This window comes from Neoarthrinium moseri, assembly GCF_022829205.1.
Source record: "Neoarthrinium moseri strain CBS 164.80 chromosome Unknown scaffold56_Wmoseri_CBS_16480, whole genome shotgun sequence".
NCBI lineage: Eukaryota > Fungi > Ascomycota > Sordariomycetes > Amphisphaeriales > Apiosporaceae > Neoarthrinium > Neoarthrinium moseri.
In genome coordinates this window covers 1-23,722 of record NW_026055170.1, presented here as the reverse complement: position 1 = coordinate 23,722, position 23,722 = coordinate 1, and the positions used below count along the sequence as shown (strand labels likewise).

Below are 23,722 nucleotides of genomic sequence, written 5' to 3'. Positions count from 1 at the left end.
GGACCCTGCCTGCTTGTCTATGCTTTAATTCTCTCGTCTACTGCAAAGGGTCACTTTCGACGGTGAAGAAAGGCCTTAATCGCTGAATTTAGAGGGTGGGCTTTTGCAAAATGTTTCTTCGCGCTGGTTGTAATGAAACGCTAAAATACTCAACCCCCAACTTCTCCGGAACCATTCTATTTAGAGTTTTATCGTTAGTTTCTCCGGAAACCTTCAGAAACTAAGAAGGTAGACAAAAATCCAGTGCCGACTCTGACTTTACTTTCCTTGCACTGAACACGCCCCAGATCCAAAGGCACAGAATGCATATACCTCCAACATATAGCTGATCATTCTAACACCGCCAACTGTGCAACAATCCGCGACAACAGACAGCAGAACCTGGTTGGTTGGAAACCATAATGACAGGAATATACTCTTGTGCTGTTAAATTTCTTGACCCCTTAGGCACGCCTTTTAACACAACTGTTGCACACAGCCTCTCACTAAGGACTCCATGAATTGTGTCTAAGAGGGCTGCGGAGCTTGGGATGGCAAAGTTCGAACCGCAATCTATAGTGGGCGTCTGTCTCACTATTCATGATTCCAAAAGTTGTCACCGGCCTGATACTGCTGGCTGCACCTTTGTGGCTTCCCCTTGCTGCCTATGCTAAGTTGTGGGCATACAAAAAAAAAACCCCCCTTTCTACCGAAAGTAAACAAAGTGCAAAGACCGAGATAATGCTCAATAAACGGTCAACCCAGCTAGGCGACGCAAAATTGAAACGACATGAGCTATGAGCCCGTTGCGATAAATATGACAACAGCTGTAAGGCCCTGCGCGAAGAAGCACAAAATCTCCGCTTCGAACTCACTAAAGCCATTCAGAGGTATGAGAAACTGGCAAGGTTGCTTGAGAACTTCGTCGAAGGAGAAGCCCATGACTGCAAGATATTCTACCAGACCCTGCTGCAAGCCACTCGATACCTGCACGACAAGCACATTCGACAAATGATTAGAGATGCCGAGGAGGTCCACCACAGTTACCACGAGAAGCTGGAACTCCTGAGAGAGCGGATCGAGCAGGTTGAAAGCGCCAAGCACAGCCTCGAGGAGTTCATCACAGACGTACAGATTTCCAAGTATCAGGATTCTTGTGAACATATAGCTGGCCTACAACAAAAGCTCAAGCACGCTTGGGCCCAAATCGAACTGCACCAGCGACAGGTCAAAATCTTGAAGGAAGAGCTACATTTGGAGAAGCCTAGAGCTAATCACTCTTTGGAGGAGAACAAGTTGCTGAAACAGGATCTGAACCCCTACAAGCAAAAGTGCGAGACGCGAGATACCTCGTACAAGATTGAAACGAGGAGAGCCGATAGGTTCTGGGACGAATGCATGCGTACAAGAAACCAGTCAGCAAGGCCTCGTTATATGGAGCGACAGCAAAGTGCACAAAAAGTAGAGTGTGCACAGGAGAGGATCACGCGGCTCAGCAATTGATGCCTTCTCGACACTATTAGAGCTCACTGGATAAGCACTTTCACTCGAGTCCTGGAAGTAAATGTTTGTCTTGACAGAACAGAATGAGCATACTTTTCATCAATAAAGTTAGATGCGTACCATTGTCTCCGTCATGTTAGACTCGAGTTCAAAGAAAGATTTTGTGAAGCAAGGCATAAAAGTGGGATTTAGCTAAGTTTCAGTTATGATTTAAAGGGGTGCCACTGGTGAAATCACTGTTTTCTACTTGTCAGGGCGTGTTGGTAAGACATGAACGCCCTCAGCGGTATGCCTTAATTGCTTGGCAAATCTCACATTTCAATATCCAAAATCTCCCGGAATTGCTACTCGTGATTACACTTGTCTCATTGCGCCCCCACAGATTGTAACCTTCGGTGAAGTAGAAAGCCACGGTGTGACCTGGCTCACGTGACACGTATGAGTAAGCTGACCACTATCAAGGTATACATACAAGTCCAAGGTTTGACCTGGTGTAGTCAACTATGTAGTGTTACTGTCATGTTGCTTTTGTTTCTAAGCTGGTATTTACTCATTAGATAATGTGCTTAGGATTTCTAGAATCACCGGACTAGCATCCCTCGGGCCAAAAGAAGAAAGAGTCCCCCGTAACACTATGGCAAATCCTGTGTTCATATGACCGACCGTCACCGCCCAGCAGTTGTTCGCCCCTGAGGGCTCGGCCACAATGGAGTCTGGTATTTGGTCATTGATCAGCGGCATCATGTGATCTCAAAAAGTTGAAGGATTCGGTCTCTTCTAGCATGGCGACGAGTACATTAGCCAATGTCATACCTATTAGGAGTTTGCAAATCATGGCTTAAGAATTGCGCACGCCCAGTTACTTTCTTGGGTATTTGTACTTGAAAACTGTGTTGAATTTGGATAGAAGCTGCGGGATATTTACCAAATCAATTTTGGCGAATCAGTTAATCTTGCGAGCTTCTTGACTAAGCTACCTTGTCTTACTACCCACATACCATGACTCAGCCGCTTCACCGGGATTGACCGTGTACATGAAGCCCAAGCAGACCGCATTCTGCTTACATCATATGACATAGTCTCAGTCAAGTGATATTCCCAATGCCAGTCTTCTCGCCATGTGCTTCGAAGACCCGGGCTCGCACTGCACAATGTGTCACGTGGCTCATGCCGCGCCTATGAGCAAAACCATAGTCCCAAGGTGACAGTGCCACGCAACATACGAGGCTCAATTGCGCAAGTGACAGAAGAACCGGGGCGCTCCTTGGAAAACCGCCACAGTTTCCCCCTTAGATCTTGCATGTGCTCCTTGGCTTTAACCAATGGAATTCATGAATTGCCTCCATGGATCGTAACAGCGCGGAGTGGGTTCGCCCACATCATTGCATTGGGCCTACGGATCACTGCAAATGGCCATTGATAGCCAAGTATTGTCTCAGATGGCCTTTGAATATATTGAAGTCTTATGACTAGTGACGTGAGATCCAGGCCTAGCTGTTTCCTTATCGATGATGCGATCAGTGTGTGACTGTGCTTGGTCAGCTGAGGAAAGGCTAGATGCCTTCGCGACATACCTCCATGAAAGATACAGGGTGACCTCGAAGACAATGATAGGGGTGAGGCAGGAAAGTCTATAAAAGGTTGCTTTCGTCGTCCCAGGTCTCCCCATCGCTTCAACAACCTCACAATAAACTCACACAAAAAGCAAAGCACAAATACCTAAGCAAAATATTTCAAGATGAAGTTCGCAGCAACCACACTCCTTATCCCCACTGCTCTCGCCTTCACAGGTCGTATGACCTACTACCAGCCTGGACTTGGGGCCTGTGGCAAGACCAACTCGGCCAACGACGCTATCGTGGCCATTGGCCACGACCGCTGGACCTCGTCCAACCCGAACAAGGACCCGCTTTGCTCCAAGTCCATCAACATCAGTCACAACGGCAAGACTGTCAAGGCCAAGGTCGTCGACAAGTGCATGGGCTGTGGCGCCAATGACATCGATGTCTCGCCTGCCATCTTCAAGCAGTTTGGCTCGCTTGGCACGGGGGTAATCCAAGTCAACTGGAACTTCGTCTAAGAGGGGATTTCATAAATTCACAATGCGCAAGCGTGGGATAGATTTTGGCGAGGTTGCGGAGGACGCTTTGGCAGGCTGCCTTTTGATGTTAATTTGGGACAAGCTAGAAAGTGTGGAAAGCAGGAGATTCAAGTTGGAATAGCCAACTCTGATCCTTCTCTACTACAATTCACTCGTTTGTATACTTACACTTATGATTTAATTCCTAAATGGCCGGACTTGATGCTTCACGGAAATCACGAGCATTAGAATAGTGCTATGGTCGGTGAATAGTCTACTTTACGGAAGTCCATGTTGGTACACTATAAAAGATACTATGTGCATATAGGGTTATACTCAAAGTTGGGAAACCATTTACACAAGTCGTCGCACCAGTGATAATTGCAGCGGCTTTGGGACGCTTCAGTAAAGTTCTTTAATATATTGAAGGTGGTCTAACACATTGACTCAGTTATCTCGCTAAGTTCAAGTAGTTATTCAATGCTCTCAAAGTAGTATCCGACAAAGTCGTCCAGCCACCTTGACACAGGATCACACAGATCAAGCGACCTCTCGGCAACTTCTGTGACCTGTATAGAACCCAATTCCTCGAATGGGTCTCCCAGCATCGTTAAGCCTTCAGCTGGTAGCTCCAACCCAGAATCAGCTGCTTGCTGATCAGGTCCCATTGAACTATTTGATAGATGAATAATGCTCTCATCTTCGTTAGATGGCTTCCAAGTCGACGATATATTCGAAGATCGATTACACAAGTTACACTCTCCTGTCCAGGAGTAGTCATTGTAGAGAGACCTAGGACATGTATGTATTCTTTCGGTGGTTTGACGCTTAGTCGCAAGCTTACGGTCCCTCTCTGTCCAACCTCCATGCTTCTTCAGGAGCTCTGCTGTGGCGTGTTGACATTTTTGCGCCGCAAAGCAAACAGCTCTTACGAAGTGTAGCCTCATGCGCCCTTGGAGAGCTACACGAGGGAGAAGGAGCGCTGTTATGTCAATGAATCCCCTTACTGCTGATATCTCGATAGCAGTCATGCCCAAGAAGGCCGAAGGTGGCCCATTGACATCAGCGCCATGCTCAAGGAGAAGCATTGCCATCTCGAGATTTCCTTTCCGAACTGCGAGCTGCAAAGCTGTGGTGGAGCTAACGCCGGTTCCTCCCAGTACATTGACATCAGCGCCATGCTTAAGGAGAAGCATTACCATTTCAAAATTTCCCTCTCCGACTGCAGCCTGCAACGCCGTCTGGCCACAGTCGCCTGTTGCCGGTGTATTAACATTGGCCCCGGCCTTGAGGAGGATTCTGACGCATCCAATGTTGCTCTTCTCTGCGGCGAGCTGCAATGGATTCCAAGTTCTTGATTCATCATCACCCGCAAAGTTAAGGTTTCTGAGGCCGTTGACATGTTGCTGGAGAAGTTCGGGCCTCGCATCCGACAAAATAGCCGTTGTCAGAAGTATGCGGCGTGATGTCCTGTCTCTAATTGATGAAAGCGGATAAGCCGTGGTCAGCTGCTCCTGTATCTCCTTGCTGGAAAACGTTCGGTCGTACAGCGCCGACTCGAGCAAGAACGCGTGTGGTGGGTGATTGCGAATGATCAGGTCCTTCACCAGTGGCTCTTGTAGCATGTGTGCTGCGGCCCACAATGGTGAGATTCTGCTAGGACAAGCCGAATTAGCACATCTACTTCTCGGCTCAAAGACCGTGAGCCCAATCTGATCCCAGATCTGAAGATAAGGTCTCTTGGACCATTCTGTATGCCAGCAAAAGTATGATGTGGCAAGACCAGGGTGAAGATCGAGAAACAGGTCAACAAGAATGCGGTTATTCGTCAGTATGGATTGGACAAGGCTGGTGACTTCGTAAGCGTCCATGGGCCCCGAAGGTCGGAATTGTAATAGATATTTGACTGCACTATGGTCAGATGTTGCCGTGGCCGTTTTGACGGCCCCGAAAAGTGCTTTCGAGGTGTATTGTCCACCATAAGAAAAGTATCTCTGCATCATGAACAGGTTTCCCGACTGGGCTGCGGCATCCAGTATAGTCTCCCCATTTGTACTCGTAGCAAGAATGTCGGTTCCAGAAGCCATAATATAGCCAGCAACATCGAGGTCGTTATTTCGGACTACCGTGATAAGTTCGTCCCCCTGGAATCTAGCTCCGGCCTCGACCAGCTTGCGAATTAAGGCCAGTCCCTTCTGTTGTCTGACTGCAATTTGAAGTGGATATAGCCCATGTAGGATACTGGTAATGTTGGCATCTCTTGCGAGCAAATCAAGAACCAGTTCATCGTTTCCAAACCAGATTGCTAGATTCAACGTACTTGCAGCCCACCAGGCACCGAGTCGCAATAGGAATTGTGCTAACTGGCTATGTCCCAAGTAAATTGCACACTCAAGTGGCGTCCAGTGTTCTAAGAGTATCGTTTTGCTCTTAGACGTAGGAGGAGGAAGCAGCATAACGGAGGCATTGATGTCGTACCCGCAAGAATGAAGCAGCCTGATCAGGTCAACGTTTCCATACAATGCAGCTGCTTGGACAGCAGAGATAATATAACCCTCGTGCCATTGAGGTATGACTCCATATCCGAGCAATATACGTGCGATTCGGCAATCCAGGCTCCATGCTACAGCACAAAAGGCTGAGTTGATCCACACTTTATCATCTCTTATCCCAGGATACAGGTTCAAGAAACGGCATACCAAACCTTCGTCCGCTGCTAAACAAGCAGTAACCAAGGCTTGTCTGTATATATCTATCCGATCCTTACGATGAGGGAAAGATAGAATCAGCATCTCCGTGATGTTGGTATCATGAATGATCGTCGCAATCTGCAACGCTGTGATGGTAGCATGGTTTTTGTACAGGTTTAGGCGTTCATGATCTGTCCTAGGGTAACCATAAACGAGGTACAGAAAGTCGACACGGAGATGTGAAGGGTAGATGGAGATAGAATATTTGCTGTTGTCAAGAGAAACGATTTTGTCTGCAGCACCCACACTAAGAAGAAACCGAACCATTTCTTTGTTTCCGCAAGCCACTGCCTCCATGAGCGGCGGTAGCAAGATGTCATGTCGGGTAGTGTCGGGTTGTGCACCGTATTGTAAGAGGAGTCTGGCGAGTTTCACGCTATCAGGTTTTGGCGGTAATGAACAGACAATTTGAAGAGGCGTAGGGTCTCCAAGGTCCGGTTTCGCTTGATATTCTAGTAGTACACTAGCTGTTTCCATGTCACCTGCTGCAGACGCGAGTTGTAAGGGCGTCACTCGGCTGAGCCATCGCTCTCGCCTGAAAAAGGCTTTACCACGTTGCATATTCGTTTTGAATCGAAGGGTACAATCGATAAGGTTGTTTGGATTTGTGCCAGCTGCCAAAAACCTGGGAACCAGCAGTGAATGGCCAAACCTCACCACAGTTGCGAATAAAGTCTCTTTGACGGCGGCTGAGGTGGGATCCGTAGAGTCTAAAAGGCGATCCACGGCTGTAGGAATTTCCCGGCAGAGCCCGTGGATCAATTTCATCATGTTCTGGGCTAGTAGAGGATGTTTCACGTTAAGCTTCTTGTTTGACATTTGAAATAGCAAAGCCTTGAAAGCTCGCGTCGCTCTAATGTCTGGCTTTTGGATATGTGAAGATGCCACTAATTCTCCTGCATGATCATCGAGATGGGGAAGCGTCTGACTCAGAGTTGCTACCCAATCTAAGGGTTCGCGTAAGGCTGTAGAGACGGCGGAATCGTCGACGACGCGGGTGCCTAGTCTGGATGTAGCCAATGCCCGCAAGATTGAGTCCACTAATGGCTCAGCTATCTCAAGATGGACTATTCAACGATCAGCAGTTGTATTACCAATATATAGGTTGTGAACAGGCAGAGTCGAGACAATACACATACCCAATTGGACTGTTCTATCAAACTGTACCCACGGCAAGTTCTCTGGCCACACAACCTGCTTCTCTGGGGCAGGGGGACTGCTTATACGTATTATCTGCCCCTCTGGGCTTTGTGGACTAGGCGCTACGATAATTTATCAGCATCAAGCGACTTTACGCGGAAACTTCTAACAAACGCACCTGCTCCATACTTTTCAGCCAATGATATCCGGCCGTACCTCTGTAATGCCTTTCTGACGCGGGCGTCCGAGAGCTGAATGCCATGCAAGTGTACTTGGGACGCTTTCCGTTGCTTGTATCTCTTTTGCACAATATGATTGACGTATTCCCACATCTTCTTCTTCGTATTCTTACTGATCTTCCATTTCTTCAGCATGTACTCGTATTGGTGCTTTCTAAAAGACTATAAGCAATGGAAAATGACACGGGGAGAAGAGCAGGACATACTTCTTGTCGAAGCCATGTTCCCGAACCATTTGCGACGAAACTTGATCGAGTGTGAGACCCTCTGCAAGATAGAGCCACACGATCTCGTCCTTGAATCGTTCCCAGTCGCTCGCCATTATCACACCCTACAGCTGTTAGGAATTGCCGAGAGCAAAGAGCAGAAGATGGAAAGATAAGCTGCTGTTGGGAAATGAGTATTTGCTCGTCGCGAAATGAGTACCGCAGCTTACCCAGGTCAAATGGCGGGACATCCTGATGTTTAAGTATTTAGTTGGAATATGTGTCCAAGGAGGCGACCAAATGCCTTCTCCGCGCAGGAGATGGCGCCCCGCTGCAGGAATTATTGGACAAGGCCAGTACCGAAATCAAAGGGCGGCTGCTCGGCTGCCTAACGGTGCCATCTGTCGCTGTTGCACGTTTAGTGAAGCTATGCGTAGCCTGTAATGCACTGCAACTCCTATTGGGCCATGTCAAAATCAGACAATCCATTCGAGTAGTCCACCTTCTGGCTATCATATGCAGCAGATACAGGGGGCATTTAGATGATGGACCTTCTATTGGATGCTCTCAAAACCGGAATCGACAAGGTCCAAATTGTTTCCGCACTTAGTATGTTCGCCACGGGCCATCCACCAGCAAACGACGCATCGTATTGGGTGGTCCCTAAAGCAGAGTCCCACGGCCGAAGGGGCGGTGCATTCAATGCGATGTCTCATCCGTGACAGAGACACTCAGATAGCCTCTTCTGATAAAATACTTGTTTTGCAACATATCTTAGATCTGGAGTGTCCTCGCCAGAGGATGATAGCTGAAGAACGGAGAAACGTGTATTTATTATTCCGACTACCTAGGTACTGAGACACTTTCATTCAACTTCCCGCCTTTCGCCAGCCTGATTCAAATGCCACAAATGTCAACAGGGGCCATAGTGACAGTGATTGGGCTTCACGTTGGTCTGTCCGGCGCCGTCATCGCGTTACACAAATGGGGGCTATCCAATCGGCCCCAGCAACGAAAAGCAGGCTCTGTTGGTAGATTCTTTCTCGCTGAATATCAGACCCCGCTCATCCAAGGCTGTTGCCCGACAGTAAGTGCAAGGACTTTGATGCAACCCAAATCACGGCTTGGTCTGTTCAATGGCTACCTTGTGCTCCGATTCGAAGCGACAGGCCTGGTTAATGTTGACACAAACGCTATCAAAGTAGGCTTGACCATGTAAATGGTTGATAAAAACAAGCTTGTTTGGAGCTTTATTGCAGCTACTGCGCATTGTTGGCGGTCGCCTGCCCGCCTATACCCAGGACAGGCTGAGGCTGAGGCGTTGGACGGCCGGATACGATGTACCATTTCATCTTCGTCCTATGAATCCATTCGAGGCACAAGAAACTAACAGTGGCTTCAGCATGAATTATCCAGTGGTGCATCACTCGCAAGCAGCACTGAGGGCAGGCCATGGAGACATGAATTTGGTAACCCGCGAGCGTGTTGCGTAGTTTCTTGCAATGCCCGCAACGGAATAGTGGCCGGAGCTTGAAATTAGCAAGCTTAGCGGAGTGGAGCGCTACACTAGGCACCTCCATGCCCTGGGCGGCACTTAACTAGACCACAACCCACCACACCTCACAGCCCGTTTGGTCCCCGGCGCAGATTTGTAACTGAGGTCCCACCTGGTAGCTTCTGCGCCCAGACGGATAGGCGTGGCAGAAGACCGGCGGCCGCCCCGCAGTCTGGAATCAGTCATCAGACATAGCGACAGGCTTCGCGCACGCTTCGCGTTGCAAAGAGCCTCCAATTCCGGATTGTAGTTTGCTCGTTCCCTCGATCTCTAGAGACATACTGCAAACCATTTCAAGCCCATTTGAAATCCAATGCACGAATTGCAGCTATGCACGTCTTTTTCTCTACACGTACCACTCCAGTCTGATGCTGATGATGTTTCCGCCACCTTTGAAAAACAGGTCTATGCATATCTTAGTAACAACCAAATCTGGCCCAGAGGACGCCATTTGCTCATCAGCCAGGTGCCGAAGTTGATGCTGCCACACGCGAGTACCTGCAGTTCGAAGAGCACACGGAGCTGCCTGATCAACCCTTCCTTTATTTCTCTCAGGTCGTTCAGGCAGATTTAAACCAAACGTTCCCGTTACATGGTATGACAGAGTGGATTCAATAGGATCGGCCACCTTGTATTTTGCGGACGCAGAATATGGTAGCGGTGGCGTCATACGTATCGTCGTTGATACTTTGCGAGGGGAAAGTCCGACTACGTACCAGTGCTATCGGGCTTTTTCGAACCAACGTTCTTGTTATATATAGACTGTCTCCAGACTGCGCCATGCTATAACAGTAGCCCTGGCTATTTGTGACAAGTGATTTGGCCTGCAGTGTATTTAAACACGGATTTGTGCATGCAAAATAAAGAGCTACAGAGGAGATCACACTGGACTAAGATAGAGGAAGTTTCATCATGCGTGAAGTCCCAGGCATGACACAGCCGTAACAGCAAACAGCTCCATGCAGGAAATTAAAGGTCGCGTGGTGTCCAAGATCTGATACAGTGTGACATTGTCTAACTGCGGAGAAATATTATATGTATAGAACCGAATGCCACTCGTCGCGAACTCTCGGTTTCGCGATTTTGGTACAGGTTTTCCATCTCAATACCAAAGTACACTAATCCCCAGTCGCTCGTTCGTCAGAATGGAATACTTCAAAGGCCTTTCGCTTATATGGTGTCTGATTTCTGTTGCGGCATCACAGAGCACATTGATCTTATCGCAGACAGTAACGGTGACAGAAACAAGAATCATGCAACTCGCACAGCTGGCGGCAACAACCGATCCAGGAATACCACCTTTTGACTTCCCTACTTCCTTCCTTGGCGGCAGTTTCAGCCTTGCCGACGCCACATCCACGTTCGTATCGAACCCGTATGAAGTTATAGACACCAGTTGTACTCCATATACCACTGATATTGTGGAATATTGTATCACAGCCACCATCGCGGCATACACGTGTGATAAACCTGGATTCTCCACAACCAAGCTCACTTCTACGTTGGGAAGCACTAGAACTCTATCGCTGGTCTCGGCCACTACAGGATCCTTAGGCGCCTGTGCCGAGTCGTCGTCCTATACTAGCCCCTGGTGGGCTTCTTATACTACCCATAGTTCTGTCAAGTCTACACAGTCGTTGTCGCCGCACAGCACCACCAAACCTTGGACAATCACTTCCCACACAGCTACCTCACCATCGTCAGGGACTTCACAATCCAGTACCTCTACGTCCTTTCCTGTTACAGCGGGGTCCAACAGGGTTCGCAAAGCACCTGAAGCACATATACTGGCCATGTCATTGGCATTCGCCATCACAGTCATGGCTGTATTTGGATAAGATTGAGTCCTATGGGGTTGACTGTTTGGGAATCGGCACTTCTTGTAATGACCAACTCGGGAGGAGGATTGTGCTTCTGTGATATCTGAGACTCACTGTTAATGTTCCGGCTAATTTAATCGATGGCTCTTGAAAGTACGTCTGGATATATACTTAATACTTTGGGTCATGGACTGCTATGCGATCCGAAAATGTTTGCGGTCAGTGGGATGATACTAGGCAAAATTGGTTCAATGAACCTCCAGAAGCACAGTGGGATCGAGAGAATTATCGTTCATCTATCATAGATTTTATTTCTATATGTATCGACTCAACGAATGATTCTCAGCCAGGCAAGCCTCCTAAGCCCCTTTCGTGTTATTGGATGTGAAAATTATCAATGATCTCCGAGCCATCATGGTTTGAAATTCAATAGAGTGGGGCAGTTGTTGGCAATAAAGATACCTCAACTATCGCCTTTGACGAACGAACCTGCACAGATGGGGCTAGTCCAACAGGGGGGGTGGGGTTACTGCATTCCGCAATTTGAGAGATTTAGCTCAGATGTATCGAGACAGCTTTATTGAAGTTGCAACTGGGCGAGCAAGGGCTCGAGTCGAGGTTGTGTAGGCCAAGTGATACCTTATAGTAAAGAGGGTATGCACATAGACAGATGTGCAAGCCGTCAGATACATAAGGAAACATGGATACTTGCGTTCTCCATCTCTGATACATCTCACATCGCACCCCATAAGGATCGCATTAGAGAGTTGGTTTGATATAAAGATACCATTGATGCTAGCATACAAAGTCCACCAAAGGATCTTAGGGAACCTGGGCACTATGTGGCAGCTCGGTGTAACTGTCCTGCAATAAATAACCGATCAGGTCTTTGGTTAAAACTCTGTGCTGGGCCACTTACCTAAGATCATGCCTCTTAGTCTGAATCTACTTTCAAACCCAATTCTCAATCTCACTCGACTGCAAGCGCTTGACCCGCTCCGTTCCTGGTCCATGCCCGTCTAAAGTCTTGCGACTGCAGTCCAAGGTTTCATTGGCTCATTTCAACTGGATCTTTGGAACATTGCCCACCTGTTGATGATATAGTCGTGATTCAGATAAGCCGTGGTGCCAGCTTGCCACTTGGTTGTTCTGCGATGTCCGTTGCCAACATATAAAGATCACGTGATCGAACAAAACTGTGCGCTACTTTACAGAGCCTTTAGTTAGTGATGTAACTTGGGATAGACGGTCGTCAAGATGACTAGATTGACCAAATTGCGATCAGGGTTAGTCGGGGACTAAAACAGAACTAGCGCCATTATCACGGTAAGCATGATCCACCAAAGCTGACGGTCCTGGGACAAGCAGATGAGGGGATGACGTTGCGAATCTCCGTCCTATTTCAGCTGTTCCCCTTCGTCATCAACATTATTCAATTGCTTAGTGACTTGAGGTAACCTGGAGAGCATCACCAGCAATGTCGCGGTCAAAACCTTCCATTTTCTTCGTACATGGAGCGTACCACCCACCACAGTGCTACGATGCTGTAACGACGCTAATCAAAGACGCTGGTTACGAGGTCAGTATGCCCAGACTTGCATCTCTAGGAAAAGACGCACTTGGGATCACCGTGGACGATGATGTGGCTGTCGTACGCAGGATAGCCAACGAGCTTTTCGAGGCTGGTAAAGAGGTTGTCCTCGTCGGGCACTCCTACGGCGGCCACGTCAGTGCCATAGCAGCCAAAGGACTTACCACCAGAGATTTTAAAGCACAAGGGAAGCAGGGGGGGTTCAAGGGAGTTGTATATTTGAGTGGCATACTCGCCAAGCAGGGCGGGTGTGCAATTGATGCCTGCAACAGTGCAGCGATCACGCCTCCTGACGTAGCCGATATCTACGACATCCAGACTATTGACGGAAAAGTGAGTATCTGCATCTTTTGATTGACCCAAGCAAGTGAATGGATGTCGAATGACAGATACTTATGTCGCCAAATGCAGACCTCAGCCACGGTCAGGAACACGGAAACTGCCATCCGTTACTTCTTCAGCCCGGCGCCGAAGGACGAGATCGAGAAGACCATGGCACTGCTGGAGCCGCAGTGTCCAGACGTGTTCTACCTGCCAGCACTGAGCTCACCAGCTGACCTCTCCATCCCCCAAACCTACGTCATTTCCGAACAAGACAGCATGGTTCTCTTAGAATCGCAGGAACGCATCGTCGCAGATTGGGGAATGAAGACAGTGAGATTGGAGAATACTGGGCACGCCCCATTCCTCAACCACCCGCGACGAGTGGCAGAGGCAATACTCGAAATGGCCTCATAATCACATTCGTAGTTCTCAGCTAAGTGGGCATGCCTGTTGGCTTCTTCCTCTACTGCTACCTGATTGACAGCTTAGAATAGCTATCTAGCATCTACACAACGCTCTTAAATTGACTGCGGGTTAGCGAAAACGTTGTTTGGGTCAAAGTATTCCTTGAGCTGTCGTAGGCGACGTAGGACCTCTGGTGTGTAATACTGTGCCTGTGCCTCCTCTCTCGATAATGTGGGGTCAATATAGTTCTGGTACATATGCCACACCGGCAAATTCTGGGTCATTGCATCGTTCAAACCATTGAGCCAGTCAATGCCCTCCTTGGGGAAGGGGCTGTCCCCAGCAACCTGTGCGTAGTGCTGAGCGACCCACAATGTATTGCGATATGGAAAAGCGGCAAATTCGGTGTCTTTCGTGCTAATTTGACTATCTGCTCCGCCCCAGAGGTCGACCAGGATGAAGTAGTCAGTAGGCGCTTTGGGTCCTGTTCTTCTCGTTAGAATATACTGCCAAAGAATGCCTCCAAAATCTCGGTAAGGATTGCCAATCATAGAAACCGATGCTCACCATTGAGTATGTACTCAAAGTAAGTGGTCAGAGCCTTTTCGTTCATTCCAGGTTCGGGGACCACCACACTCTTGGCGAAGAAGTTGGAATGTAGGTTATATGGGTCCGGGGGAGTGAGGCTCACTCCGTCTAGGGCTGCAAGTGACGACGGCCAATCGTATTCAGTAACGTTCTTTGTCGCCCACTGCAAACCACCCAGGAACAAAGGCTCGACACGTGACGTGTACTCGGCTTCCGAGCCGAGATAGGCTCCTTGCAACCGGAAGATCCCGGTGCCCTTGTCGCCGCTGGTCTTGCCTAGCGTCATACCGAAACCGAGTTTACGGTCGATGGAAGTACTGTTGTGCACAAAGTCCTGTATCTTGAGGAACGAGTCGACAGCGGTTGACACGTTGACTGCAGAAAACGGCGAGAGATCGTAGACAAAGTTGACAACCTTCTCAGGGGCAGGCGAAGTCTGCATATAGAAACCCGTAGCGATGCCTATTGAATCTGCAGCGCCGCGCATGGCCTATACGATGCAAGTGGTTAGTCAGAGGTAGCTAAGGAATTGCGATGAGTTTAATGTCATACCCAGTAGACGTCCGGGTATTGATCCGCGGTCGCCGTTACCAGATTGCCGTCAGCAAGTATGACATCCAACCCAGTGATCTGGTCCAGGGCCAGTCCCCAGGATCGTGAAGAGAAGCCGTATCCACCATGAGTAGCGTGACCGCCGATGCCAACACCTGAGCATGTACCATGGGCCATAGCACGCTTATCAGCATCGTAGATTGCCTTAGCCATGTTGCCGAGTCGTACTCCACCACCAACATATGCGGTTGCATTCTGGCCTGAGTTTCCAGGTGCCATGTGAACCGAGTTGAAGTTCTTCAGGTCTACCATCTGCACCACCATCAAGGGTCAGCATTGCTTGTTTGATTTCTCTCTGTGGATGTAACTTGGAAACAATGCAGAGAGCAGCAGTGGAAATCTGCGAGCCACATACCATGGCGCCATCCACACCTCCATGGCTGTATGATGCGTACGAGTGGCCGCCAGAGCGAGCCTGAACATGGATGTGGTTGTGATCAGCACAGACGACTGCATCTCCAAGCTCGGTTGTCAACTTAGGAACAACAATCACAGCAGGCGTGACTGGGAGCCTGACGTTGAAAGTCGGTGCATAGTCGTTCCAATCCGAATCGCAGGGTAGTTTGAAAGGGACCTCTTTGCTGTTAAGGCAGTCGATCAAGGGCGACGAAGAGCAGGACGCGCGGCAAGGGGTAACAACAAGGGCACCTAGGGTGAGCACCGAATGCAATTTCATGGCGACAGTATTTTGCAGATTTTGGTGGGATGCTAAAAGAGCCAATTGGTTCGCGTATGTCGTGTCAAAACGGCTCCGTCATAAAAGACATGTAGACGTGTGGAATGGACGAGCTTACACGGAGAAAATGGCTGATATTTGTAGCATGGGACAGCCAAGAATCACATGAGCTCAGGTCATTATTCACTGTTAGATAGTGCTGGTAACTCTTCACATTCATCTTAATATGAAGTCGGGGATTTTTGCGTGCCGGTCTAGACCTTCAGAACTACCGCCGTGAATGAATCATAGGCTGAAGGAGTGGTGTACCGCGATACCGACTAAATCCCAGTCACAGCATTAATTCATCCAAGTGATGAAGGGTAACTTTGCGTTGTACGCGAAAAGCGCGGTATCACCATTGAATGTCCCATTCGAAAGATTTTGGGCATTATAAACGCCCGCTACGACGAATATTTAATGATAGCGCTTTGTCATTGTACCGCAGGATCACTTTTCCGCAATTTGATGGCTTCCGAGTAGACTCAACAAAGCTAGGATGTTGGCAGCATAAGAGAAGGCCTCGCTCACCCAAGATTCCAAAGACGGCAAAGTTCTCAAGAGATTGTTCCTCATCGTCGTCAGACCTAAGTGCATTGATATGGAGTGGGAAATCACGGCTACCTAAGATGCAGTCACATTGACAGTCTCGAACCTATGGGAAAGGGGTTATAATTCAGGATGTCGAGTGCGGACAAAGTACGTGACCCTATTGACCTTTCCATCACGAAGTCAATAGCACAAAACATTGTAACAGGATGATCTTAGAAAGAGACATCTATCATTTATCATTATGTACGATGAAGCGGAATACAAATACCAGATGCAAAAGTAGTTGGGCAAGACTCAAGCCCGCTCCATTTCCTCATGGTTAGCTTAGATCGAAAGCTTTGAGTTAAGCCGTGTCGTTCTCGCGAGCTTCCTAGCTCCTGAAGCAGCAGTGCCATTCTTCGCAATACCCACGCCTGCGATCCGCGACTCAAGAGCCAAAGCATTCTTACCCGTCGGGTCGATAGTGAACAAGAACTCGTCGAGACCGACGCCTCCGTACACATACTGGTTGAGCGACATCCACGAAATGCAGCTCGTCGAGGGGGAGATGGACACGGATGCCGGGGTTTCGAAAATGGCACGCCACGAGTCGGTCGTGGTGCCGTTCGCACCTTTGGCGCTCAGCCCCATGTGGTAGAGACGGAGGTTGAACTTCGACTTGAGCAGAGCGCTCAAAGTCTGCAAGACATCTTGGCCACCCAGAATGAACTTGTTCACTATTAGTCCAGGGGCATCGTCTGCGGCCGCGACAGTGATGGTCGAGTTGGTCTTCTTGTCCGTGTAGGTCCCTGCGTAAACCGCCGAGGTCTCATCTTTGGCCTGGGCCCAAAATGCCGGCACGAAGTTTTCGGCCAGAATGTCGGTGGCCATTCGAACTTGGCCCCCAGAACGGGACCCAGCGGCCAAGATACTCATGCCGATATTCAAGTCTGGCATCAGCGCCGTCACACCGGAATACGCTCCCAAGTCCCCGGTCTTGGTATAAATCCAGGAGTTCGGGCTACCAGGTGCGCGAATAATCTCCCACGGCGCACCAACCGCATAGTTGGGGCTCGAGGTGAATGCTTGCGGCTTGATCCAACGGCGGGTTTGTGCTGGGCTCAAGAGGGTGAAATTGAGCATGGCTTTTCCAACCCTCGTCATATCATTGATCGTGCTGTAATATCCACCGGCTGGTATCTCTTCTTGGAGATTGCCATTCCACCAGCTCACTGTGGCATTGATTGGGATGAAAGAGGTGTCTGTGGTGTTCGGTTCAAAGTAGTAAGTGGCATTCAGGCCGAGGGGCTCAACGAGGCGCGTCTGGAAATCGTCGGACAGGGCACGTCCGGTGATATTCTCCAGAGCATATGAAAATATTTGATAGGCGCCATTGGAGTATGCTGGGGTCAGGAATGGAGTCGTGGACGGGTGTCGCTTTGCATAGTCCTGAAAGAAAGCTGTGGTGTCATGTTAGCAAGAGTAGGTGAGGCTTGAGGTCTCTGATACATACCTGTGCGGTTGCATGGCAAAAATGCTCTCTCAGCATCGCCACATGTTGAGTGAGAATTTCCGCCTTGATCTGGAAGACCCATCGCTTTAAGTGTAGCCGCCAACCCACCATTCCAGGCGGGCTCTCTACTGAGCCCCGCCATGTGGGATGCCAGCGATCCCACTGTGATATCTTCCCAAGCAACATTGTCGATTGCATTGTCCGAAGCCTTCCTCTCCTTTGCAAGCGCAGCAAGTTCAGGTATAAAGTCGGTGATGGGATAGTTCCAAGATCTGTCACCAGCCGTGATCAGATATAGGTAGGCGGTCCAAAGCTTTGAAACGCTTCCAATTCGGTAGACCGTGTTTGAATCGATTTTTTCCACACCGACAGTTCGCTGACTGATAAGCAGTTCAGGGGTATAGTGGAAAGTGTAGAGTGGACTCTCATCGTGAAGGGAGTATACGTCGATCGAAAGGCTGGTTGTGTTCCCATCCAACGTCCCATTCTTCAATGCCTCCTTTAGCTGGGCTTCAGCGCCTTTGACAGCATTCCTGACATGTTCGCTGGTGCCGAGAAGACTTGGCGCTGGATAGTAGGCTCCAATGAGAGGACACGGCTCACCCAGAGACAACGCCCCCTGTGGCAGGAGAAGTGTGAGGGCAGCAGTTCCGAGCAGATGGCGGGAGAGCTGCATGACGATAAGAAACTATTACGATTAGGACATGGACTGAACTGGGACATACATGATAGTGATCTGGAGGAACTCTTATACCCCGACGTCCTAGACCCTCGGTGCCCGACGAAAGACCCCAGTGGTGAAACCCTCAGCCTCCTTCGTCTTAGTCCCATGGCACATGCATGAAGGGATCAGTCAGCTGGACCAAGAGGGCTGGGCCGTTGTCCAGTTCTTTGGGACCGTTGCACATCAGCGTGGGTTTCTCTGTTCGGGAGGATTCTCGGTGGTGGATGTCTGGAAGACACAGGTGCCGGGGGCAGTGATCGTTGCCTATTTTAGTGAGACTCGGGAGATGAGGAGCTTCAGCCCAGTTGAGCCCAGTTGAGCCCAGCTTGCCGCGTGGTTAGCGCTTGCGCGGCTCGTTTCTTAATGTTGATTACAGACCCAGGTATGGTAACGAACTACATAAGCCCGGAATAGAGTAGGCTCTCGTCAGATCCATCGTGCGAAGATGGCGTCCACTAAGAGCCCAACTAATTAGGGTCACCAACGGCAAGCCCCAAAGGCCTGGTACCTGGCGCTTGGCACTCGGACTGGCCCCACTCTTGCAGCTCAGCTCGCCATTGGGCTGCGCCACGCTCACCGTTGTCTTACAGTTCGTCCTACTGACAATGGGCAATATGTTGACGAAGGTTGCATATCAGCTCAGAACATATTTTATGATGTATCGAGTCCTTACTTGTGGCAGGTGGGCAGCATTGCGATGTCGAGTTGGGCGACCGGACGTGATCGGAAGCCTGCAATCTGCATCCTGTCAGAATATGTTCAAATTGCGTGGTGCAGGACACCGCAAAATCAGAATACGTCAAGGCCAAACCATTCGTTGTATGAGTATTGACGTCCAGGCTGTCACTCATCCGGCAACATGTCTTCCCGGCGGACATACTTCGTGGCTTGACGGCATTGTGTTTACCAGAGATACATATATCCTAGGTATTAGACTACCAAGCCTGCAGCTGCTTCGTCGTTCATTGCGCGCGCCACAATCATTTGGTACGCTAAACAGAGTCACAGATACAACTGGCTCCCCAAACAACGCCTGCTATTCAGCATGTTGCTATAACTTCAAATCTTCTAGACCGAGTGGGGTATGGCCTCTGGTAAATTCAGAAGTCTTCAACGACCTGGCCGACTCCGATTTCCTTCGCAATCTGCAGCAACTGTGAACCGACAACGATATCCATGATGCCCATCCCGACGCATTTGTAAACCAGATTGCCGTCCACATTACTGATATTATGCTCCACCAGCATCTCTCCCAGCTCAACAAGCAGATCGCCCGAAATCTGAGCCTTGATGAGCTCCCCTGCTTCCTCCAAGCAAGCTTCCCTCGAATCGACGAAGATCCGTGTGCCCGATGTGAGGGTCTCGGCATCCACCTCCTGCATTTCCGGTTTGTACGAGCCAATGAGTGAGATAAATCTCTGCTTGGGCCTCGCAGTCAAGTATGAGCTGGGGAACAGTGGTGATGTGGAAGGCGTGCAGCACATGATGGCATCTGCGTCGGCGAGTGCTTGCTGCAATACGCTCTCGTAGTCCGGTGTTGTGTCCTTCCCAACAAAGTCGATATTCACGGTGGGATGCATTTGCTGGACGCTTTCTAATCTCTTCCTTAATTCTGCCAAAGTCGCCGACCGTCGGTTGAATATCTTGATCCCCCGAACCGACTCCCCGGCTAGCAGTAAAGATAGCCTCACGTGCCATTCGGCTTGTTTTCCAGCGCCGAAGACCAGGATATGTGACTTGGGGAACGGACACTTCAAGAATGGTATCATAGATGCGAGTGCCGTCCTGAAAGCTGTTACTTCTTCTGCGTTCAACAGGCCAATGAGGTCGCCCTCAGGTGAGAAGATATTGATGGACCCCCGCGGTGCCCCACCATTGCCGGGGAGCGTCACGATCTTGATGCCTGTGCTCGCCGTGTTTGATGCTGGCATGAACAGCGTCGTGTGGCCCGGGGCCGTCGTAAACGATTGGCGAAGCGGCTGGTGGATCGCGGGTTGCGTTGCGTGCCGGCCGTTTGAGTAGTCAATGAGAGCCTTGGAGAGTGCATCGAGAAGCTGGCCGCACTGCGTTCTGGTCAGACCCGTCAGGGTCGACACAATGTTCCGGTCATTCAGAATGTGCATTCTCACTGAAGCGACGGTATGATTGAGGCTTGTAGATTGCTTTAAAGCTGATGCGGCCAAATCGTGCAGTACACAGGTATATATGACGGATGGTAAGATGGTGTCGCCCGATCCACTACTGGGAGCCGATCCCGGCGAGTCGCATCCGAGTGCAGCCAGAGCTAAGTTAGGTCCCGCATTCACCTGCTCCTTTCGAATTTCTACAACACAGGCTGCCAGATATTCGGCCACAATTATTGCATTTCACGCTGTTGCAAGCACCCCGGAATTAAGTTCAGTCACCACAGACTAGTTCCGGAGGTCTCTTATTTCTGGAGTTAGAGTCGGTCCCGACTTGAACACAACCGCAACCTGCTTCCAACGTCTGGTGGACGCTACTTGAGATTCTCCCAATGCGAAGTAATAAGCTTGATAATCTTCGTGACCAGCACTTTTCCGCCATCTTTGAATGCGTCTTCGCTGCTCGAGAGTCTTCTGTAGTTCTGTGTATGTGCTTTGCCGTGGTGAGATTCGCCGATGATCGCCTTGGGTCCACAACAATCGATACGACACTTTCTAGACGCAGGTTCGAGCTCAACTCTTCTTCGCGCCCTATTCGAAAATACCTGCCAGGATTTTTGAACCCATCTGCGTGATCAAAGTAGCCTGGCTCAACAGGACCCGTTCAATCGTAGACAAGGACATCTTGTCATCCTTCTAGCTAAGACAAAAGATAGGCTTGCTTTAGCCGAGACCTAGGATTATGGAAAGACGCGACGGCACTTCTTGAAACTGTTGCTGAATGGTTCTAGGCATATTGGTCTCTATATCAAAGCCTCGGTTGCGATACGCACATCCTTGTTTGATGCTTGTTCTACCGTTCTCATCGCATGGTCAAAAGGAGCGTGTAATAAGGACACAAAACATAATCCCTGATAATTTGGTCAATACATACACTCTATTTTGTACGTCGCTCAACTACCATGAATCACAAGGACCTTAGTGTTACGAATGAACTGAGTTATAGATATTTTTCTACTAATAAACTTAGTAGCAATGTATATATTCTCTTGCCCATTTATGGAGCTAAGAAGAGAGGGTTTGTAGGCCCAACCTGTGTATAAAGCCACGGTAGCGAAGCCCCAGTGCCATCACCCACTATGGGGTGTCTCGTATAATAAACCGTTAAACACGTGAGGTAAGTTGAGTACCTCTACTTTCCAATTGGACCTGTAACACACCACCTGTAACGTTGACAAGAAAGACATCTAGTGTAAATAATTGCGAAGTATCATCTCCCGTAAGATCCTCTCTAAGGATCATTATGAAAGACTGTCATAAATCCTCTGAAAGGAGGTATCCAGACTAGTCTGCAGATCCTTTGTTTCACTCGAACAAACCGGAGCAACTTTGATAACCATAGCCGCGGCAGTGTCAATGACCTGCTCCAAGTCGTGGAACAACCCTTGAAGTATTGACGCGAATGGTATCCAGCTCGTCGCCAGAACTGCCACTTTCTCAGCAATGGTGGTGACCAAGTCGAATTCAGCAGTCGCAAACTGGTAGAGGAATGATCAGCGTTGAAAATTCCTTTTCACATCTATACTTGGGTCTACTCACGTCCTTGAAGGTGCTACAAGCGTCCAATTGCTCGGTCTGGTTGAGCGGGACCGAGTCGTCAGAGAATAGGTCATGCGCAATGTCGGTAGCAAGTTGGACAGTTTCGGACACAAGACTCTATTTAATATCAGCTCGGAACCACAATTACGAGTAGATACGTTGCAGCAGCGGACTAGAACTGACAGGCACGGCTTTTATAAGGTTAATAATGCTTGGATCCTCAATGAGACCGTCAACGGTGGTGGTAATAGCTGTGATGTCTCTGGTTGCCTCGAGGACCGTCTCGAAGGTTATCGTGGACCGTACAGGGCAGGCAAGGATCAGTCCTGCCAGGACGGCAGACTTAGAAACGTTGATGCGCATATTGGAGAAGAATTGGACAGAATTTGGAGGGGAAAAAAAGAAAGGAAAGGGTGATTGTGGCGTTTGGTGGAAAGAAGTACGTTGACGGTCGTGCTATGGTACGTAGTTAGAGTTGAGAAGGATGCACGCGGTTCATCGGTGCCTTTTATATAGTTATGGCTATGAACACTCTGAAGTCACATTCCTAGCACATAACATCAGAATAGACTTCCAATGATACCGTACAAGTGCCTTTCAAAAGATACCAGGTCTAGGAAATGACTGTATGAATGATGTGTTCGTTTAAACTTCGACCTAACTCTCTTCTAAGCAACATACCCTTGAAAATCAGCTGATATGTCGCAATAGTAGTATTCAGCGGACCCAATCATATCCCAACTCGGCCCACCCAATCTCCCTACTAACCACGTGCCAGATGTACTTCAACTCCGAACTATTATTTCTCCATCGATTCATATTCAACACAACGGCCCATAGTACTGTAGGGAACCAATAAGCAGCCGGCTCCACTGTATTTATATCTTAGTTAACGATGATATCTAGCTAGCCAGGGATGTATGAATGCTTGGCCACCGTGGGTCACTGCCATGTTATTATATTGCCTATCACAAGGATGGCTAGCTCAAGCAACCAAAAACCTCAGATCCATCGCCCAGCAATGGACACGAGTAATATAGTATGAGTCCTCCTAGTACACACCGTCGCCTGCATTGCCCAGCTATGTTCCCATGGGCTGCTTTTCGGATTAGTAGGCACGGAGCTTGTAGCTGGCCGTTGCAGGGGATATCTTGGTTTGGCATTGTACTCTCATTTTAGACAGACACGACATCGCAGATAATTTCCGTCTCTGGGTCTCCAAAATTAGTATCTTTGCTGTGGTAATGCGGAATTGTTATTGAATTAACACCCTCATCAAAGGATGAAATGGTACTCTTGACTGGAGATCAAGATGGCAACCCATTCGGGGTGCCCGATCATGATCGTCAGACTCAGTACTTGGAAAATGCACTTATATTGTCTCAAATGGCAGCTGTAAACGGACAGGGCTCAGGTAGCTTGGAAGATCATACGGAAACCCTCGGGAATAAGTTCGAACTCTATTTGTCATTAGTCAAAGGGCTCTCAAATCCGGCATTTGTAGGGGGAGATGGCTAAAACGCCTGGCCGGTTGCTGATATACCACAGCTTTATTGCTTCAACAACATTTGTTTCCAGATGGAATTCAGCCAATTCAAGTATCTATCTGCCATCTTAGATTAAATTAAGACGCGAGTTACCTAGGTACTGCTGTGAGTGCAGGTGGTCTCATATTGGGGAGTTGAGGACCACCCGAGTGACCGGGGTCGTCCGAATCCCCATTTT

General features: G+C 49.0%; 8 protein-coding genes across 8 annotated transcripts; 3 read left to right on the top strand and 5 right to left on the bottom strand.

The window, feature by feature from the left end:
- Positions 1-769: 769 nt before the first annotated feature.
- Positions 770-1,482, top strand: JN550_010580 (uncharacterized protein; the record flags this gene model as incomplete). The annotated part of the gene is made up of 2 exons (XM_049308850.1): positions 770-808; positions 868-1,482. The coding sequence occupies 2 exons, from the start codon at positions 770-772 to the stop codon at positions 1,480-1,482; spliced, it is 654 nt and encodes a 217-aa protein (XP_049167385.1).
- Positions 1,483-3,220: 1,738 nt separating this feature from the next.
- Positions 3,221-3,562, top strand: JN550_010579 (uncharacterized protein; the record flags this gene model as incomplete). Its single annotated transcript, XM_049308849.1, has 1 exon — positions 3,221-3,562. The coding sequence occupies one exon, from the start codon at positions 3,221-3,223 to the stop codon at positions 3,560-3,562; it is 342 nt and encodes a 113-aa protein (XP_049167384.1).
- Positions 3,563-4,035: 473 nt separating this feature from the next.
- On the bottom strand, positions 4,036-8,013 carry JN550_010578 (uncharacterized protein; the record flags this gene model as incomplete). The annotated part of the gene is made up of 6 exons (XM_049308848.1): positions 4,036-4,208; positions 4,407-6,275; positions 6,330-7,379; positions 7,452-7,574; positions 7,631-7,845; positions 7,898-8,013. The coding sequence occupies 6 exons, from the start codon at positions 8,011-8,013 to the stop codon at positions 4,036-4,038; spliced, it is 3,546 nt and encodes a 1,181-aa protein (XP_049167383.1).
- Positions 8,014-12,749: 4,736 nt separating this feature from the next.
- JN550_010577 (uncharacterized protein) lies at positions 12,750-13,601 on the top strand (the record flags this gene model as incomplete). The annotated part of the gene is made up of 2 exons (XM_049308847.1): positions 12,750-13,196; positions 13,275-13,601. 2 exons carry the CDS (start codon positions 12,750-12,752, stop codon positions 13,599-13,601), a joined length of 774 nt encoding a protein of 257 aa, XP_049167382.1.
- A 104-nt stretch (positions 13,602-13,705) lies between these two features.
- Positions 13,706-15,468, bottom strand: JN550_010576 (uncharacterized protein; the record flags this gene model as incomplete). Its single annotated transcript, XM_049308846.1, has 4 exons — positions 13,706-14,076; positions 14,160-14,670; positions 14,733-15,044; positions 15,148-15,468. The coding sequence occupies 4 exons, from the start codon at positions 15,466-15,468 to the stop codon at positions 13,706-13,708; spliced, it is 1,515 nt and encodes a 504-aa protein (XP_049167381.1).
- Positions 15,469-16,383: 915 nt separating this feature from the next.
- JN550_010575 (uncharacterized protein) lies at positions 16,384-18,227 on the bottom strand (the record flags this gene model as incomplete). Its single annotated transcript, XM_049308845.1, has 2 exons — positions 16,384-17,498; positions 17,552-18,227. 2 exons carry the CDS (start codon positions 18,225-18,227, stop codon positions 16,384-16,386), a joined length of 1,791 nt encoding a protein of 596 aa, XP_049167380.1.
- Positions 18,228-19,375: 1,148 nt separating this feature from the next.
- Positions 19,376-20,398, bottom strand: JN550_010574 (uncharacterized protein; the record flags this gene model as incomplete). The annotated part of the gene is made up of 1 exon (XM_049308844.1): positions 19,376-20,398. The coding sequence occupies one exon, from the start codon at positions 20,396-20,398 to the stop codon at positions 19,376-19,378; it is 1,023 nt and encodes a 340-aa protein (XP_049167379.1).
- A 1,301-nt stretch (positions 20,399-21,699) lies between these two features.
- JN550_010573 (uncharacterized protein) lies at positions 21,700-22,360 on the bottom strand (the record flags this gene model as incomplete). The annotated part of the gene is made up of 3 exons (XM_049308842.1): positions 21,700-21,936; positions 21,998-22,114; positions 22,181-22,360. 3 exons carry the CDS (start codon positions 22,358-22,360, stop codon positions 21,700-21,702), a joined length of 534 nt encoding a protein of 177 aa, XP_049167378.1.
- Positions 22,361-23,722: the final 1,362 nt, after the last annotated feature.